Source organism: Silurus meridionalis, chromosome 15 (assembly GCF_014805685.1).
Source record: "Silurus meridionalis isolate SWU-2019-XX chromosome 15, ASM1480568v1, whole genome shotgun sequence".
Taxonomy (NCBI): Eukaryota; Metazoa; Chordata; class Actinopteri; order Siluriformes; family Siluridae; genus Silurus; species Silurus meridionalis.
Window position 1 is genome coordinate 15,595,475 of NC_060898.1, and position 20,441 is coordinate 15,615,915.

Consider the following 20,441-nt stretch of genomic DNA (forward strand, 5'->3'; position numbering starts at 1 on the left):
GAACATTTAAAACTGCAAGAGCTAGAAAGAGAGAGAGAGCTAGAATGAGAGCTTCCTCATTCTAGAACTGTCAATTTTCCAAATGTGTTCCAGATTTGACTCCTCCCCGTAATTATCCCATTTACATCATAATGAATTAATAGATTTAGCATTCAAATGAATATAAACACAACACTAACAGTAGCCACGACATCGAAGAAGCCAAAGATTTTCACTTGCACAAGAAAATCAAAGAGAAGCAATACTATATATTCACATGCTGCACTCTCACCAGGAGGGAAGTGACACAGCAAAGCAGCCAGAAGTTATTTATTTTCAAGAAGAGCTGCTGATTTCAAGGGAGCAAAGTAAGCAGGGCAAGTTTCACAGACACACACACACACACACACACACACACACACACACACACACACAAATTATCTTGGTTTATGCCAGCGAAGTGGAGAAATTTTATAATTATTAATGAAATAGAAAAACATTAAAATGGCTTTTCAAATGTTTGATGAATATAAACAGAGGGGTTGCGTTTTTTTCTCTCTCTTGAAATATATAGTCTTGATAACAAAAGTGCACTGTATGTGCAGTTTTTTTCCATCAGAATGTTCCATTTTAGCTGGAAGGCATTTATCGGATTCGTGGTTAAGCTAGTTATGGACTGCACAGAAGGGGGGAATATAATTAACATTTGAGCTTTCTGGTTTTTACAATGCATTATAGAATTGTTTCTTTTAGAGAATATAATTCCAAATAGACTGGAAGTATTTTGTGATCGAGCCAGCCCTTAAAATGGCCGCCTTCCTGACTCTACTAAAGTATAGTGTTGATTGAGACGCAGCTTTCATTGGAAAATGATTCCACACTGCTCAAACATTCCAGAGCAATCCAACAAACGCCACCTGAACATCTTCAATCGATGAAAACAAGCAACATTAACTGACACAGTAATAACACAGTGCTATGCCGAAACTTGTCTCTTGTCATGGATCACAGCCTGTCAGTGCAACAGAAGCTAGGCTTCATATGTGTATTTCTATATTGAAATGCTTTTTTCTTATTATTTAGACAGTGAAATTTTCTTTTCTTTTAAAAAAAACAACAAGCAAAATTTGTTTAAACAACATGTTAGCAAACAGTTCTGGATTGACTATAGTGTTTCTTTCAAAGCTCTCCTAGGGGTGCTCTGGGATACAGTCAAACAGGAATCGGTAATGAAGTGGACCACACAGCTTTGGTCCGGTGAACAGTTTTTGAACTGCACAGCTGGACGATTACACCCGGCTGAACACACACACACTCATTTACAGAGACTCGCTCTTGCCGCATTTCACATTGGTGCTTATACATTTGGACCACATGGAGAGCCTTACAGTGTTTCCCAAAGGTTCTGAACAACATCGGACGGCCATTTAAAAAACACTAGAAAAAGCAAAACATATACATCAGGATACTTGAAGACATTTTGATTACACATAATGTGTCTCATAAGAGCGATGCAACACAAAGCAGAGTTTCCACTCTAAAGTTCATTACTTTTCAATAGCAACACATCCTGAGTAGACCTGTTCTACTTCAGTAATTTGCCCAGACTTTTATTAGTTGACAAACAACACATCCTGCTTTTATCAGTTTCTAGTTACATTTCATATTATACACAAAATTCCTATCAATTATGTTAGATTTAAACTGTCTGCTTATTCTGTTTTTTCATGCATAGATAATAGGATGGAAAAAACCAGATTCTTGTTACTGAAAAGCCTCAAAAAAACATGCCTATGGCAGAAAGCTTAAAGCAACTGTTGTATATAAAAATGCTCACATAATACTAAACACTATGTAAAAAAAATAAAATAAAAAAATGCTGCTTGGTTAATCTGTAGGGGGGCATTTATTATATTTGCTGGTGCAGTTTGGATTCCTTTATCCTCTTCGATGGAAACCTCAATACAAACAAAACAAAGTCCTTTTGATCGATCATCTTTACGCGATGATGAAACAATTTTATCCTTAAGGTAGCGGTCTCTTGGATGACTCTGCTCTCATTCAAAGGACAGGAGGGCTTACTGATTGGTTCGTTGAGGGTGAAACTAATGCAAATCTTATGCTATGGCCATTGTAGTAAATAGATCCTAACCAAATGAATACCTATAGGAGATTTTGGAATGACGAGTTAGACGCTGCTCTCGATCACCGTCATTAAAACACTCACGAGGGCATATCATTAGCTTGATCTGTTTTCTTTCCAGGATACTTTTTTACTGTTGGAGGCACACTATTGAATATGATGTCTCTGGATGCAGTAGCTTTATGTTTTCCCTTCACTTGAACGTCTGTAGGTAAACCAAACCTGGGCTGGAGGGGAAGATCTTAAGCGGCTTGCTACAGAGATCTGACCTCAACCATACTGAGAATTTTGAGATGAATTGAAATTCTGAGTGCACCCCAGGCCTCCTCACCCTACACAAATAAACACAAATGTCCACTCCAAATATCTAGAGAAACATCTTTCTAGAAGATTGGAGGCTGTTTATAACAGTAAAAGGAGACTAAATGTGGAATTGCGATACACCTTTTAAAAAGCATGTGCTATCATTAAAGCAAGACAACATCCATATTGTATCAGCTTCCTGTATCGATGTGATCTTCAGTGTTCCATGTGAGTTGCCTGCTATAGATCGAGGAGTGGAATGTGCCTACTGCAGGCTATAGTTCACAGAATACAGCATGTTCTACAAACTGACGAGTGAATAAGTTGCTGTACGTGCATCTGCCTGCACATTAAAGCTCAATGACTACATCAGATCAGAGCTGAATGGCTAAATATTATAAAACCAGCTTCTCAACTGTCGGAAAAAAAACTCCCTGCTGTGAAGGGCTGCTTCACGCATAGCTCTCAATACGAGTCAGAACTCTCATATGTGCGTCTTAAAATTCAAGACATTTCTGAAGAAATTTTCACATGAATGCCTCTCGCAGTACATCATATACATGGAAATTAATTGACTGAATGCATCTAAGTGGCGCGATGTGGCCTATGCTAATCAGCCGACGCAGCCCTTTTATTAGTCGATGCAGATTTATTAGTCATGCCAGATGACACCCTATTACTCAACTAATAAACACGAGCTCCTCCTGCATCGCCTTGTTGAAACTATCGGCCATGCACATCACGTGCTGGCGCACCCGGCACAATCAGTTACAGAACATTTGCTGTGAAAAAGTGGTGTTTTTTGAAAATAAAATAGAGAAAAAAAAGAAACCGAAGCCATTGAATAAATTGAGTAGGCTTAAAGCAAAGCTCACGAGAGACATTTCTCACCAGACACATTACTTCCAACTACTTCGCTTTCGGCAGGGCTAATTCTTGGACAAAACCACACACAGGACTACTCTGAGTGTATTTCCTATTTCAACCCGTCGTGTCAGTAGTTTAGAGATTACAAAGCATTCCTTTAATTATTCACAGAGCAAGCAAAGTGACAAGCCCCTGAGTGAATCATCACTGTTAGCTTCCCCCCACCTTTTGATAGAAAGGCATAGCTCATGCATTTGGGATTAGAAGAGGAACGCCCGAATGAGACATTTCTGAAATTTGCAGTGGCACTTCATTTATAAAGTGCCTGCTCAATAGTCAGTGAGAAATCTGACTGCCGAGCAGGATGGGAGCGAACGCAGCTCGGAAATTCAATCAATTCCCGGACTTGATTTAAGGCGCCCTGGCTTAGTCACGATTCAAAGGATGGGTCGTAAATTTCATCCGGTCGGTGTGGCACGCTCAGAAACTTGTTAGCATGCAGTGTCGCCTTCTTTCGCATAGTAATAAGCAGTAAGCTGCATGTGCACGGCCGTGTTACGTGTTTGGAGCTGGAGGGATCATTACAGCAACTTTTTTTTCCCCCATTCGCACCGCCTGAGGTGTTACTGTGAGCGATTAGTTTGACCTTGGACAGAGCTTGCAGCATCACTCGGCGCCTCCACTATCTCATCTGTTGTGAAATTTTTTGCCAAGGAAAAACATGCCAGAACGAACGAGAATCATGAAAAAAGAAGCACGAGTTGACGGCGGATCGCAATCACGGTCTCGTGTGCGCATCTCATTATCTGCTCCAATAGAGAACGCAGGAAAGCATCATTTTGCTCAGGCACTTTCTCAGAAATGTGCAGCCAGTCAGTGTGTTGTGATAGGAAATAAAAACAGCACCCGTTCTCAAAGTCTTGTAGCAAAAAAAAAAAAAGAAGCACTCGATTATTTTTTCCTAGCAGAGGGTATGATTGGTGCATGTGACGTTACTCATAGGAAACGAAAGTGGAAATATCTAAAATGGTTTCATGCAGCCACTGGCTTTAGCATGATGTGTCTAACAATGTGTCCTGAACGGGGCTCAAACAAACAAATTAAAAATCCCTCAAGCGCAGCCGTGCACACAGCGTCCAAACATAATACAAAATTACTTAACTTCCAACACTTGTGAGATGTTTGAACATCTCTATCAATGGTGGGTAATGTACAAATCGCCCCCTCAAATATGACTAAAATATTACATTATAATATTGCATTTTTAATTCAAGAAACTTTTGCACTAAAAGCATTTGTTTTGGGAAAGCACTTAAGAATAAATCAATGATTCCAAGTCAGTGTTCTGCACATTTATTCTCCTGCAGAACAGACCATACACAGTAAGAGTTTCCTTAAGAAGTAGTAGGAAGTAAAGGTTCCCCAAAATGTTTATACTTCAGTAAAGCCAAAAGTACAGCCAGTTGAAAAAATGTATTTTAGGGCAGGCCAAAATATTTTGTTACTGTCCACTGGATGTGGTAGATCAGTGATTTAAGGTCTGTGTTACTGATCGGAAGGCCAGGGATTCAAGCCCTGGTTTTTCCAAGCTGCCACTCTTAGGGCCCTTGAGCAAGGCCCTTAACTTTCTGTGCTTCAGGGGAGCTGTAACACGGCTGAAAACTTCATTGTGCTGTTAAGTACATGTGACAAGGATAAAGCACCTTCTTTCTTTCTTTCTTTCTTTCTTTCTTATCCAGGTAAGTTTACTAAAACTATTGCCTGCAACATTGGGCCTACAGGCATAGAGAAATTCTGTCAAGCATTAAACATCAAAACACAAACAACATCTGGAACATTAGAGATTCACCCAGAATGCACTAATATTTTATTTTCATTGATTTTATTCGATAATATTAGTATTACAATAACTGTGATAAAACAATTATCGCACTGACTGATGCAAAGGCACACAGAGTGATATGATCATTGTCAGAGATTATCCCTCATATCCCTCACAAAGCACATGCCAGCACACTTCTGGGTTTTATTCTATTCACATGAGCCATGTGCATCCTCGTTCTGATTCATGTCATGCCCCGCCTGTCACATCATTGGTTGTTACCTGTTGTGTCCCCAGCTGTTTTCGATTAACCATGTAATTAATTTGTGTTCATATCCCTGTGTGTCCGTTATATGATCGCAAAGTGTTACATTTAGTTCTTTGCTTGTACCGCGCCTTTTGGTTTACGTTTCCGGATTTCCTGTTGTTTTTTTTTATCTTGTTTTCATTTTTCATTATTCCTGTATATGTGCCACTGGATTACGATTGGGATTTGCCAGGTTTATTAACATATACTTTATACTATATATAAAGTATACTGCACTTGCATCTGCGTGTCTTCGTGACAAACATGCTCGTTCTAATACATTATCACTTCTATAGCACTCATAAGCATTTTTAAAATGGAGCATCAACATGATCTAAGATTGTAATCTAATATTAAACAGATTAAAACATTTTTATTATTTACCAAACAACAACATAATCATGGATAATGTTTTCTGAAAATAGATTATTTAACATTCATGGATGCAGTCTCCAGTGTGAACAATAAAAAAAAATTAACAAGATAAACAAAAAACAAGAGATGGCATTAATCATTGCTATAAACGGATACAAAAAAAAAAACTGTAATAGCTGGGAAATTGCTGTGTTGCAGACATTTTGTTTGATACAGACACTTTAGGGTGGTAACAGTAGCTCATCACACCACTGTGTTGTTGATTATTTTCCCATAACTGCATGCCCCCTAATGATGTATTCCTTAATTAACACCTGCACTTCCCTCGTGCTAATTTGTGCACACAATCTCCGTTCCCAAAGTGAATCCAGACCGCATTAATTCACAGTGCAGGTGCTAAATTAATCTATTTGCAATGATTTTGCATCGTATTTTAGTAGATAAAAGCAGCTTGCGGATTGCATATTCATTAAGGCAAACATTTAAAACGGGCAAGATGTTTTATTTTGCTCATATGAAACATGAAGCCCCTGTAGACACAGCATATCAGCGTTTTTTTAGGAAGTGTTATTTATTTTGAACACACATACCTCATAAGTTCAGGACCTGTTTTGCAAATTTAGCATGAAATCCTGTCATACATTATCTTTAATTATCAGAGGAAGTGAAGAATCACAGTGAGCTAGGTTTAGATTATCAGGAGTTCATTTGTCTGTGCGCATTACACCAGATGTGTTAACACAAGTTCATCATTGACTGTGTATTTACAAAGAAATGGCAACAAGAAAAAAGGGTTCATCTGCCCAATATGTTTGGAAGCGTTTGTGATGCTCTGAACAGTGGGTAAGAAAATGATACAGGTGAACTCTAGATTAACATGCTGTGCATGAATAACAAAGGATTTTTTTTTGTATTGTGATGGCCCTGCTAAGGGCCCTAGAAATCGCAGCTTGATGCAGCTGGAATATGAACTCACGACCTTCAGATTAAAAAATCTTAACCACTAAACTAAATTAACCTCCCCCTACAGTGAAACCAGATTAAATATCTAAAGTAGGTGTATGTGTTATAAAGCACTGGCATTCCCTTAGTAGAAGATCTTCTGCTATAATGGTAAAGAGAGTCCTACTGAGAACACATACACGTTGACTATAATATAACATGATTATAAAAGAATAGACCTATGTTTATACAGAGACCCGCAGTGACAAAGAGACCAACGACCATTCATTTTTAAAGAGTGCTGGCAACTTCCAGGAACAATGACTACGTGTGGGCATGTCCAGCAATGCAACAACGTTGAGAAAAATTTAATAGAGCATATATGAAGCGGGCTGGTGCAGCGACTTTGTGCAACTCTCAGTTTATGAAGACAGTAGAGCAGACACTATTCGACTACCAATGGGAGTGAAGACAGCAGAGCCACTTGATCCATAATCAGTCGGAGTGAATGCAAAACAACGTATGTAATCCAGCTATCAATGCGAGCAGGGAGAGTAGACTACATGTGAACTGACAACCAATAGAGTAAAAAAAAAAAAAAAAAACAACTGATCCATATACCAATTGGAGTGAAGACGATAGAGCGTATGTGATTCATTTACCAATTGGAATATGGACAGTAGCATGTACATGTGCATGTAAAATGACCGATGGGCGTGAAGACAGTAGGGTGCAAGTGATATATCTACAAATGCGAATGAAGACAGTACAGTGCATTTGATTTTACAATCAATGAGAGTGAATCTACCAAGTTGAGTAAAAACAATAGAGCGTATGTGATCCATTTTTTAATGGGAGTAGGTACAGTATAGTGCACGTAAACCAACAACCAATGGAAGTGAAGAATCCATAATCCAGCTGCCAATGAGAGTGAAGACAGAAAAGCACACATGTTCCATCTACAAATGAATATGAAGAGATTATAGAACATGTGATCCCTATACCAGTAGGAGTGACAATGGTCACAAGATCCATCTACTGATTTGTAGAACGCTAGGTGCATTATCCACTGATTACAGTAGGAATGGCTACCACTGACTTTATAGTACAGTGAGTGGCTGCATGTGTAAATTCAGAGTAATTTACAATTACACTATCCTGTGTTGTTCAGAAAAGAAAAAAAATCATCTCAGGCAGTTTTTTTTCCCTCACAACTATCCAAAGGTATCTATCCACTCTTTGTGTAAACCCCTTTGTGACAAAGTCTCAAGTTCCAAGCATTATATGCATAAATCTGAATAACAAACCGGCATCTCAGGCCTGACTTTATGCAAGCCTGAGACAACATCTGTTTGCTGTATTCCTTAAAATAGCAATGAAAAACTTTATAGTGATGTAAAATTCCCACATTACAGGGGCCGTGCTACTGCAGATGGAGACGTGCAGTAATGCGTGGGCAAGTGTATAATTGCAGGCTTTCATTTTGTGCAGATCGTGTGCTGATACCTTCCCACACCTTCCATATGCATCTGAATCACTCATTATCAGCTGTGCAGAAAACACATGAATATTTACAACTAAACCATTAAGCAAGTAAACAGGACACCTAGATTGGCTTTTTCAACAAGCAGAGTGGTTCTCATTATTTACACGCTCTCATAATTTCTCCATAGTGTATTCAGCATGGGTAAAGTGTTGTTAATGCGGGTTTCATTTGTGCGCCAAGGTTAGAATCATTTCTATAGAGCAGGTTATGAAAGTGTTAGTGTACACTCTGGTGCTGCTACATCCTTCCTTTTCTTTCTAATTACTGCAATACTAATGAGTATTAGCCATTTATATTATTAGTATTACAATGCATTGCTATTATTATTTTTCAAAAGAACAATTCAGACCAAAAAAAAAAATATCTGTACATAATTTGCCAGGGTCATTATGAGGTTTTAGAAATATGTCATGTTCCCATTCCTGTCATTAAGCATTTCCTTCAATTGTCAATTTTGCTCACCCCTGTTTCTGTTTGGCGCTTTTGTTTAAATAGAATGCATGTTATTTGTTCCTTTTTGCAAAGTATTCACTCTCTGTATCTGTTTGCACATCGTCTGAACGGTGTCTGTTTTATTTAGCACATATAATAGCAGGTTTCGGGAGAGAGCCCACTGTATTAAATTACATACTAGGGTAAGTCAATTGAAAAACTAAAAAGTAAAGCCTGGTAACTAAATCACAATTGATTTACATTCAAATGTATTTAAGTTTTGTAAAAACATAGCGATTTCTATTAATGAGCTAAACAAAGCAATAAACAAAGAAACCGGAAATTAAAACAAAGAAATCTAATTTGTACATGATTAAAGTAAAGTAGTAAGTAGGTGAGAGTGTTTGTGTGAGTGTGTGTCTGTTGGTTAGTTTATTGTAGCTTTAAGAGCTCATTCATTGTTTACATGACTCCAGACACCAATCACGTCATGGTTGATTTCACAGCATTTGTGTAAGCGCAATAATGTGTACATAATGTTCATTTTGACTTGACTTACATTTTTTGAAAGAAAGAGTACAGAAGAAGAAAAAAGCCATAGTGACTAAAAGTGGACAGTTATTGAAAATGGTTCTGGAATTATTAGAAAAGTAATGATAGAATCATGACTTCTATGCACAAAGGATTTTAAAGAAAATAATAAGGCATATAAAAAATAAATAGAACAGCACCCCTTTTGGAAATGAAGGCTATTTAATTAACCCTGCTTGCATGTGTGTGTGTTTGTGTGTGAAAGAGAGTGAGAGAGTTTTTCTATATGTGGAGAAGGATCTAACACTAATAGTAGTAAAGGGTTTTTCTAGCATTAGCGCTTTCTGGGCTATATTAATTCAACAGTGGTACCTTGTGTTTCTCAGGTCGAGTCCAAGAAGCCTGCAGAGGACAAACGAGAAAAAAGGCAAAAAAAATGGCAAAGAAAAACTTTAAAATGACATGTTGTCCACAGATTTTAAAGTTAAACCACACACAGCCTGTGTGCGGTTGAGTGAAATGAAAGCTCATGTTGTTTGGTTCAAATGTTAAGGTCCCTATTAAGCATTTTGTGGCTTTAAATATGAACATGTTAGCATTAATGTTATTCCATTTAAAATATATATGCATTCAAAATTTACAGACTTTCTCTCTACCACCCATACAGATCAACAATTTTCATGACATCATTATACCACAGATTTGCTGTTTAATCAAATGGTCTCTAAAATCTAAAGTATCCTGCCCTAAACATCCACGATAATAACTATCAGGTATGGCTTAGCCCAGGCTGTGAGATAAGCAAAAGTGTATTAGCTATTTAAAAAGGGGGAGAGGCCACACTCTACATCCTAACCTCCTATTTCAGTAGAGATTACACCAACTTGTCAAATAAGGCTATATCATGACACTTCACAGAGATTTTCGAAGTTATTTAATTAAACCATGTAACGCGACACGGCTTTATTCATACTGACGATTTAGAGCTAATCAAGGACATGGAGGTTGCTAAGTAATTCACCAAAGTATACTAGCCTCACTATGACAAGGCCATTCAATAACTGTATTCTATCACCTGCTGTTTATCAGACAGGGTCGATTTCATTTCAATGCACTTGTTCGTGCTAAATAAAATAAAATAGGGTTTTTGAGTAGCACTCGGTCAAGTGAATGCTGAGATCAAGGCTTTTTGTGAGGGTGCTTGTTAAAAGTTTCACGAGAAAGTCTAATCCAAACAAACTTTGAGCCGATGGGTTATTGTTAATGTCTTATGAATACTGATTTAAAAAGTTACTGACAAAAAAACAGATAAAGGTTCAAAAGGTGGAAAGATTGATCATCCAAATAATTGTTTGCATTATTTTTATTTTTTATATTTTCGTAATTTGTTCTTGGCCACTTTCTACCTATGACCTGCTCTCCCATTATACAACAGCTACCAAGGGAGAGCGAAAAGTCAAATGCATTTCCCTCTACACATGTAAATCCCACTAACTTCTTTTAATCTTTTAAGTTTAGCACAAAGCACAGCATAACACACAGAGGAAGTGCTATCTATTCTCTTAAACATACATGATTCCACACAATTACCTTGCTTCACTGTGATGGGAAGTAATGGGAATTTCTGCTGAACCATTTAGATTCAGAGCCTTTTCTAAGAATGGTCTTGAACTGAGAACGTCTCTAGGTTCCCTGAGGAATGAGACGCTGCGTAGTAACGCAGGGGTGTTCCCAAAGTGTTACAACGCAGCTCAAGTTCCCAAATGGGGAACTAGTTATATTAGAGGTGATAAAATTCAACTGTGGAAATGAGGGCGTAGTTAAGGGCCAGTTTGTGAATGGGGAGTGGAGCTGGGAGAGTGCATGATAGGGACTGTGGGATTTTTCTAACAAGTGTTAAGCGGTGGCAAGAATAAGATTAGCGGGTGAGAGAGTAAGCGAGAGAGAGAGAGAGAGAGAGAGAGAGAGAGAGAGAGAGAGAGAGAGAGAGATGAGCAAAACAAAACAGAACAGAAGTCTCCTTTATACTCAATTCCATTACACTAAGTAAAGTGTCACATCAACCAACCAACCAACCAACTAACCAACCAACCAAAAAGCAGTTAATATTGTAACTGCACATAAATCTTTAGAGGAACATGTTTACTTTTAAAAATCAATGGAACCCTTGAGAAAATATTTTGTCAAAAATTATGATTATAAGTCATATCCAATTATTTAAGGGGCCTGAACATCCTTGTTAATTTGCAAATATTTCAAACAACTACAGTTATTTTTATCATGGCCATTAAAATAAATTAAAACAATTACAGTAAATAACAAGGAATTAATGGTCTAAACAGAAATTATTATTTCTTATTACACGGCATACACTGCTCACACTGTAGGCTTTAGATAGTTGATGATAGTATTAGTAACATTGAAAATGTTCCATCTATACTGGACAATAATACATTTATTTAAGCTAATTTGTAGCCTATATGAAACTTATTAACCCACTCTGATTTTGAAGCAAAGCATCAAAACATTCTTTCTCTGAGCCATGATTAGTTTATATAAATGTTGATATAAATGATTAAAATCTCAATGAGTAATGTGGCAAAAAAAAACAAAAGATGAAAAGAAAAACAACTTAATACTTGTGATTGCAGCTATTGCGATATTTTTTGTTTCCTTGTAATGCTGTAACTTGTAAACAAAATTTATTTATTCATTTTTCTGGCTATAACCCCGTTCTGCCCCCACATCTTGTACACAGTCACGTATTTGATGATGCCCTTGTGCTGTACATACGCTGCCGGATTTGACTTTGGATAATCAAATGGATATTGTCTGAAAGCAAGAAAAACAACCTGTATGTTCACACCAAGCATTAGAAAACTTTCCAAAATCGAACAAACTTTTAATTGCAAGTAGTCCTTATCCTACATGTCCTAGATGTTTGTGAAGCTGGAGTTAGAGACCTCTGTAAAACCTTTTGATTAAGACTATTTCCAGAGCAGCTTGACCTTGTTAAGGTCAGATGACTGGACAGGATGTTCCAGATAATCGTGCGCTCCTCCTGTTTAAATATCTAATATCTAATTTCTGGCATTTATTTTTTGGAACAGTACAGTATGCATATCAACCAAAACAAGCCAGCAAACTCCCTAAATACCACAGATGTGATGGAGCGGTTTAATGATTAACCGTTAAACCAAATTATTTATGGAAGAGAGACTTTCCAAATGCTGCGAGTGAAATATCAACTCTGCTCTGCATGACTTGGTCAATAACAACCTTATTTATCACGTGGATCCCTGAGACGCTGCTGACGCTGATTGACACGTTTGCACCGCCAGGAAGCATTAGCGAACACCTTATCTGAACTCATTTCTCTACGTGACTACAAAGGGATCAGGTTGCTTTGGAAGGACTGCCTTGATGAGTAGGTTTCCCAGGAGCCTTTTATACCTGAGTCACATTCATTAAGCCAAAATCAATCAAGGGTCCATGTTTTATCATCCAGCTCACAATGGTGTTTTTTCCATTGCAGATTTTTATCTACGCTACTGATAAATTAAAAGACATGAATAGAAAATGAATACATATGTCAAGATTCCCTTGTGACCCCTGACATGCTGACAATAAACCAGCAAAGCTTACATTTTTTTCCCAACTGCATAATAGTAATTCTCTGTTGTGGATGTCCTTTCATCCAGTCATCCAGTGATTTGGCAGAGAGCAAAAAGGAGAATAAAGGTCCAGCACTGGGAAAAAGGGATGCAAATGGAACCTGGCCTGAAGGCAAAAAAAAAAAAAAAAAGCAGTGATAACTCATTCTCTGAGGGAATTATTCATACAAGTATCAACTGGCCTACCAAAGTCTTTGAAAACACATTTAGCTAATTGGAACAGACTTTAGGAGGCTTGTCTGGAGCACTTTTATCCTTAATGGAGTTACACAACATCTAACGGATAAGAAGCTCGGGCTGGATTAGGACTGGAGCATGACAAAGACTGAATGCTTGCACTCGAAAGATAAAAAAAGAGCATAAAACAAAGTTCAGTGTACGCTTTATTAGACCGACTTGTAATAACGATTTCCAAATGATTTCATTATCCCGTCTTCGCGAGTCTGCGATCAGGTCATCAGGGCTGAACTCTTGTGCTCTGCCCCGACACTCATTTTAGCGTTCTTTCTTCGCGCTAAACATATTCACAATCACAATGCCATCATTTTCTCCAACCTCCATCTCCAACAGGAATTAACACACCCACTCCGACACTGGCCACGCATACGGCATCGAGTGCAGTCACCTGGACTCTTGTCTACTCTGAAAACCCCTTTTAAAAATTGGGTTTTTACAAGTGCTCTTGATGGTGATTGTGAATAGGATTATGTAAAAAAAAAAAAACATGAATATCAGATATCTAGTTCCAGAGAGCTTTCATTCAGCATTGATATTCATACCTGACCTCCCATTAAGCAAGGCTAATAAGGGATTAGGGTCTTACAAGGCAAACACTGCTCTAGACTGAGGGCGACTAAAGAGTTGAGACTTCTAAAATGCCGCACTTGTGGCTGCATCATGGTGGAGAAATTAGGATACAAATCCTAATCCTTACCCTTTTGTTATCATCTGCATTGTAACTACATTATATACACTGTATTTCCCATACAATGATAATACAATAATGATATATAGTTACATAATATATAGGTTATATATAAAAAAAAAATATATAAATATTAATCCCACAGCTGTGTTAAATTCTAGTATCTGATCAGTCAGGTATTAGCTCCAATATGATATCCTTATTGTAGTACTTGAATATAAAGTATATTGTGGATGCTTCACATAATCAAGATAAGAAAAAAGGCTGCATGGAACCAAGTGTATCTTCATGTAGAAAAATTCCAGCCTTCCATTGCCCATTCCAGCCTTGTGCAGGTCTACAATCTTGTCCCTGACATCCTTTGACAGCTCTTTGGTCTTGCCCATGGTGGGGGAGAGGTATGAATGGAAAAGGTTGATTCTGTGGTGTCTTTTATACACATAACGTGTTGATATAAGAAGTACTTTCCTTAAGAGACAGGATTAATTTGGTTGTAGTGTATACATGTATAACCTTCCTTTAATGTTTTTGAAATGCATTTTTTCATAATCTGTCACTCTTTGTTAAAATAAACCTACCATAAACATTTTGAAACTGTTGATTTCTTTGTAAGGGGGTAAACCCACAAGATCAGCAGGGGATCATATAATTATTTCCTCCACTGTAAATAATATAGTACTTTCTTGTAAACAGAGCTAGTCTCTAAACCTTTTGACCTTTTTTTATGAACCCTATGTGCAATTCTAACTAGCTTAATAGCAAACCAATGTGAGATAGCTAGCTTTAGTGAAATATTTCCTTTTATATAAATATTAAATAATAGTTTTCAATATTTCTATATAATTGATGTGACTACACGCCCTTTGTATTGGCAACATAGACAATATGATTATGTGTATGATTGTAGCAATAGGTATGAAGTTAAAAAACATACAACTTGGCTATCACAGAGAGACGAGTAGCCTGCTAATTATGTTTAAACTTTTGTCAAATGCTAACTAGCTTAACAGTAAGATAACAAATTGATTATTAGTTGTCAGTATTTCTTTTAGGTGTGATGTTTTTTCCATGCCTTTTGTATTGTAGCAGCTGCAGTAGTTTCAATTCATGGGGTTAAATACCTACAACTGGTCTATCACAGTCACACTATCTAAGGCTAATGTAACAATTATGACAGGTACATGATTTTACTGTGTATATGTTAAAAAAAAAAAAATAAATAAATATTATTCTATTATTGAACCTGGCGCTATTTATGTCCAAGAGCTCATGTAATAATTATGGCAAGACATCTTCTCTGCTTCCAGTCAGAATATAAAGTAATACAAAAGCAGAAGCCTTTTTTCATTATTTATCTGGTTTGTTGTTTTCGGATTAAGCGCTTCTGCCAAAAAGATGCACACCGAAAACCGTAAGCTCTGCTGTTTATTAAAAGGGTTACCATATACTTTATTCCCCCATAAATATGTTAAGGTGATAAATCCTACGCACGTGAAATAAATTGAGATGAGATTGTGATTAGGTGATTGTGTGTAGGCGAGCTGTAGCCATGGATAAAACGTGCCAGTCTCTGTCAGTGTGCTTATTTTCACTTGAATCACAAGGGTGTTTTTTGATTATATCATTAAAAGCTATTCATATTCAAATGACAGCTCATGTAACAAATGACATGATTTAATTCAAACGGCAGGAAACAATGGGTCACAATTAGGAAAATCAGGACCATTTTAAAAACTGCCTGTTGTTACCGAAAGTACACTGGTGCATAACGCTGTCTGAGCATTTCTCACATATTAAAGGGGTTACGTGAATGGGAAAACAAGAGCAGACTTAATTTCTGGATAGAGGAGACTGGCAGGAGATCTGTGTATATGTTCAAAACAAGATTATCTTCTTAAGATAGCATGTCATGACGGTTAAGCTGCATCGCTTTGCTTTTTAAATTTTTTGCTCAGGTTTTCCTCAAAAACAAAATCACACAAGTTGAATGGATAAGATAAATACTCTTTTATGTCGCGATTTTATTCATGCATTCTCATGAGAGAACCATCTTGCATGTGTAAAAATGTTGTATGTGGCAGCCATTGTAAGTTTTAAAGAAACACTGACAATATAGCTGGAACTGAATCTTCCTTTTTTCTTTTCAGGTGAGATTTCCAGACTAGCTCTGAAAAAATATATATATTTACTAAATTCAGCATGCTATCAGGTGGACCATTGTATAGTAAATATCACCTCTTCTAGACGTAAACATGAGGTATATCTCGTTCCTGCAGATCAAAAGTAGTCACCGGGGCCTGTTAGACAAGTCTTTAACCAGGCATTTTCAGCAGCATGTGCGATACAGAAAGCCCAAAGCTGGTTCTGACACATCAGCTGTTCAATTCAACACGCTAATCCTAATGCACAGGGAGCAAAATACATTCCAGAAAGAAAAATGTTCACCCTGCACCTTGTGCCCATAACCACACAGGTCTTCAACCTCAGATAAGGCTGTGTCAGAGAAGTGCATAGAGAATGGCTGAGAACATTCGTCTCAGCGAAACTGAATAAACACACTGAGTCCATAACTGTAACTGGCTGTGAGAACTCCAAGATGCAGACCTCAATAGTTCCAGAAGATTTTTTCTTTCCCTCCCCTGGAGCATTTCCACTTGTCAAATTCTATATAAAACACTGACATCCTGATGATATAGCGGCAGAATGTACAAGAGAAATCGAAAACAAAACCAAAGACAAAATGCATCCAAGACAATCATCAGCAGTCAGTTTCTCAACTGACCTCAGAGTAGCTGAGGAGGACGCTTAAGGTTTGCTCATAGATTTAATCGCGCATTTTGTTGACAGACCTGCCAACTGCAAAGACGAGTAGTCCTCCCAGAGGGGGTAACAAAGACACTGTAACAAACCTAAAAGAATATATTTTCGGTATAATCACAAGTCGCTTGTCTGATGTCACTTGTAGAAGCTGTGAAATGCTTCCAGATGGCCAACATTTCTCACTTGCTCAGACTAGTTTAATGCTATTTAATCTTTTTTAGTCAAAATGTTTCGTTAATTTTTTTTAATTTCATTTAATGTATGCATTTTGCAAGTATCTGTACCTTGTTATGGCAAACTTTTACTTTATTACATTTTAATGCATAATATCTTTTCTTTTTACTCCACTACAAATGCCATTCCCTGATAGTTGAAGTGAACATATAAATAGCATCAAATGAGAACCTTTTCTCATTCTGATGCTTTCAATGCTCATTTGAACCACTTCATCAACTATCATCACTTATGGTAATTATAATTTATAATACTGGTATATTAATATTATATTACAATAATATTAATTATTATAATATATTAATATTATATTACTTTATTTATATATTTTTTATTTTATTGTATTAATATACATTTTTTTATAGTTCAATACAACATCATGTGCTGCCATAAATGCCGGCTGAGAATCTTAATTAGGGCTTAATTTCGGGGTAGGGCATATATTAAGAACACCTTGAAAAACCATGCTAGGGCTTATTTTCGGGGAAATATGGTGTATATGGACTTTATCCATTCACCATTTAATCCTAGTATTTCTGTGAGGGTCTCTACCATATATAGTTAGCTGTTGTTAAACATGTAAAGTTAACTGTTGGTAATTCTGTTCTTGACAATGCAAACATATATCGATAGGTTTTATTTCACATTTATGAAACATTCTACAAGTACCCTCAGAGAAAGTGAATGTTTCTTAAAATAAAACAAACAAACAAAAAAAAAACCCTTAAAAAACAAATCAAGAGCACTGATCAAAGATTGCTAATATGAGATGGAGAAGGGAACCGGGCTTCAGCATACAAATTCGCATTTTTTTCAAATACACATTTGCTTTTATATGAAATATGATTGTAGCCCTGATATTCACCTCCCAGCTTATCAGCTTAAGTTTTGCTATGCTGCACCAGGCTAAAACCATTCCGTTCGTTTTTGATTGTTACGCTCAAGCGCAACGAACAATTAAAGCAATTCAGTCGTCGGTCGAGAATCCGGGTTCAGAAAGAGACGCGAGACGCTGTGTAGCGTTATCATATTTTGAGAAAAATGCAGGGAGGGCAATTGGAAGTGAAGCGAAGCCAAGCAGAAGGATAAAGGACAGAGAGACAGACAGACAGAAAGAAATTGGTTCTGTGCAGGGCTGAATATCAATAAGAGCTGTGAGCTGATGTCGATTGAAGCTGTTCGTCTGTTTCCGGATGAAAAATGAAAGAAAGAAAATGGGCCATTTCCTGGCTAATAATTATTTGTAGTGGTGGAAAGGTGCAGAGAGAAGTACATTTATAGCATGGAAGCTGCTTCCTGCTGTTTCTACTGCATCTATATGACACCTATATATATATATATATATATATATATATATATATATATATATATATATATATATATATATATATATATATATAGGTGTCATATAGATGCAGAAAATCATTAAAAGTTGATTTATTTTAGTAATTCAATACAATAAGTGAAAGTTGTTGTGAATTCTCTTCCTTTCGGCACGAATGGAACGTGTGCAGCATCTCTAGTGCGGCTTCCCCAACGCAGGATAAGGTTTGTGAAGCTATACGTATACTCTACTGTTCCTAGATAATAGTAAAGAGTGTTAAAGGAGACAACTATGTGATCTTTATTTTGGCTACAGGATGATAACGATATTTAATGTGCCTTTTGACTGGGGTTGCTGTACCTGTCATCTAGCCGGGTTGGTTGCTAGCATAATTGCCATTTAGCATCGCTGCTTGGGCTAAACATATTACCAGTTTATTCTGTCAGCGTGTCACATTTTTTGCAATGATGTCTGGTAACTACTGTGACTATTTATTAGTGATTGTACTAAGCATACATTTTTTAATAATTCAGACATGCCCTAACCCTAACCCTAACCCTAGACATGTAATGTTATGGTGTTATTGTATAATAAGCATTTTTTTTTCATTCCTAGAAAATACCTAATGCACATGACCTTGTCTTTAGCGTTATTCTTGCGCAATAAATAGCTTAATTCAATCTGTTGACTCCAACTCCCTGACCCCCTCCCGCCCTCCCTGAGTTCTGTGGCGGTCAATAACATAATCACCAGTAACAGCGAACAACAATCGTATATTATATAGATTCATCACACACAGACTGATATATTTTGGGTGTTTATTTCTTTTAATTGCGATGATTATGGCTTACAGCTAATGAATTACCAAAATTTAGTATCTCAGAAAATTAGAATATTGTAAAAAAAGTTCAATATTGGAGAACTCGTGGTGTCACTTTAATCAGCTCATTAAATCCAAACACCTGCAAAGGTTTCCTGAGCCTTTAACTGGTGTCTCAATCTGGTTCATGCTACAGAATTATTGGGGAAGACCTCTGACTTGACAGTTGTCCAGAAGACGATCATTGACCCCCTGCACATGGAGGGTAAGACACAAAAGGTCATCGCTAAAGAAGCTGCTGTTCACAGAGTGCTGTGTCCAAGCACATTAATGGAAAGTTGATTGGAAGGAAATAAATGTGGTAGAAAAAGGTCAAAGCCCATTAAAGAATACGGGGGAGATTCACAAAGAGTAGACTGCAGCTGGAGTCAGTGCTTTAAGAGTCACCACACACAGACGTATCCATGGGCTACAACTGACACAGTCCTTGTGTCAAGTCACTCCTGAACCAGAGACAACGTCAGATGTGTCTTACCTGGTCAAAGAACAAAAAGGACTGGACTGTTGCTCATTTGGGCAAAGTCGTCTTTTCAGATGAAAATTTTGCGTTTCATTTGGAAATCAAGGTCCCAGAGACTGGAAGAAGAGTCAGTAGTGGTCATGTCATCTGCTGGTTGTTTTATCAAGTCCAACATCAGCACAGCCATCTACCAGAAAGTTTTAGAGCACTTCATGCTTCCCTCTGCTGACCTTCATTTTACTCTTTTCATTGTCAAGAGGAAAATGAAAAACAAGAGACCAAAAAATGCAAATGAGCTGAAGGCCACTACCAAAGAAACCTGGGCTTCCATACCACCTCAGCAGTGCCACAGACTGATCACCTTCATGCCACACTGAATTGAGGCAGTAATTAAAGCAAAAGAAAACATACTTCTCAGAAGTCCAACAATTCAACAAAAACACATTTTTGGTGAATTGTTGGCCTTCTGGAAAGTATGTTTAAAAATCATCCACAGTGCCAAAATCATCAAAATTGAAAGTATTAAACACTTAAAATATATCAGTGTGTGTGTGATGAATCTACATAATATATGAGTTTCACTTTTTGAATTGAATGACTAAAATAAATCAACTTTTTAATGATATTCTAATTTATTGAGATGCACCTGTATATATGGACAACTGAACACCAGACTGTGTGATTTTGGAACATCCCATTATATTTAATGCCCATTTAAGTTATTTTCAAAGGACAGTAAATCTGTACTACTATACAAGCTGCACATTGATTACTAATATATCCACATTTCATTTCTATAGTATTGTGCCTTGAGAAGATATACTAAAATGGGTGCTGAAATGTGAGGGGTGTACTCACGTTTGTGAGATACTGTAGT

General features: G+C 37.1%; 1 protein-coding gene across 15 annotated transcripts in view; it reads right to left on the reverse strand.

Moving 5' to 3' along the window:
* Positions 1-20,441, reverse strand: part of ncam1a (neural cell adhesion molecule 1a) — a 258,543-nt gene that overhangs the window by 63,146 nt on the left and 174,956 nt on the right. For 10 of the 15 annotated variants that reach the window (XM_046867287.1, XM_046867279.1, XM_046867282.1 and 7 more), the window contains exon 9: positions 9,620-9,649. The exons of the other annotated variants lie outside the window; for them this stretch is intronic. In XM_046867287.1, coding sequence (XP_046723243.1) covers positions 9,620-9,649 — 30 coding nt within the window. The remainder of the gene's footprint in view (positions 1-9,619; positions 9,650-20,441) is intronic. 15 annotated transcript variants of the gene reach the window in all.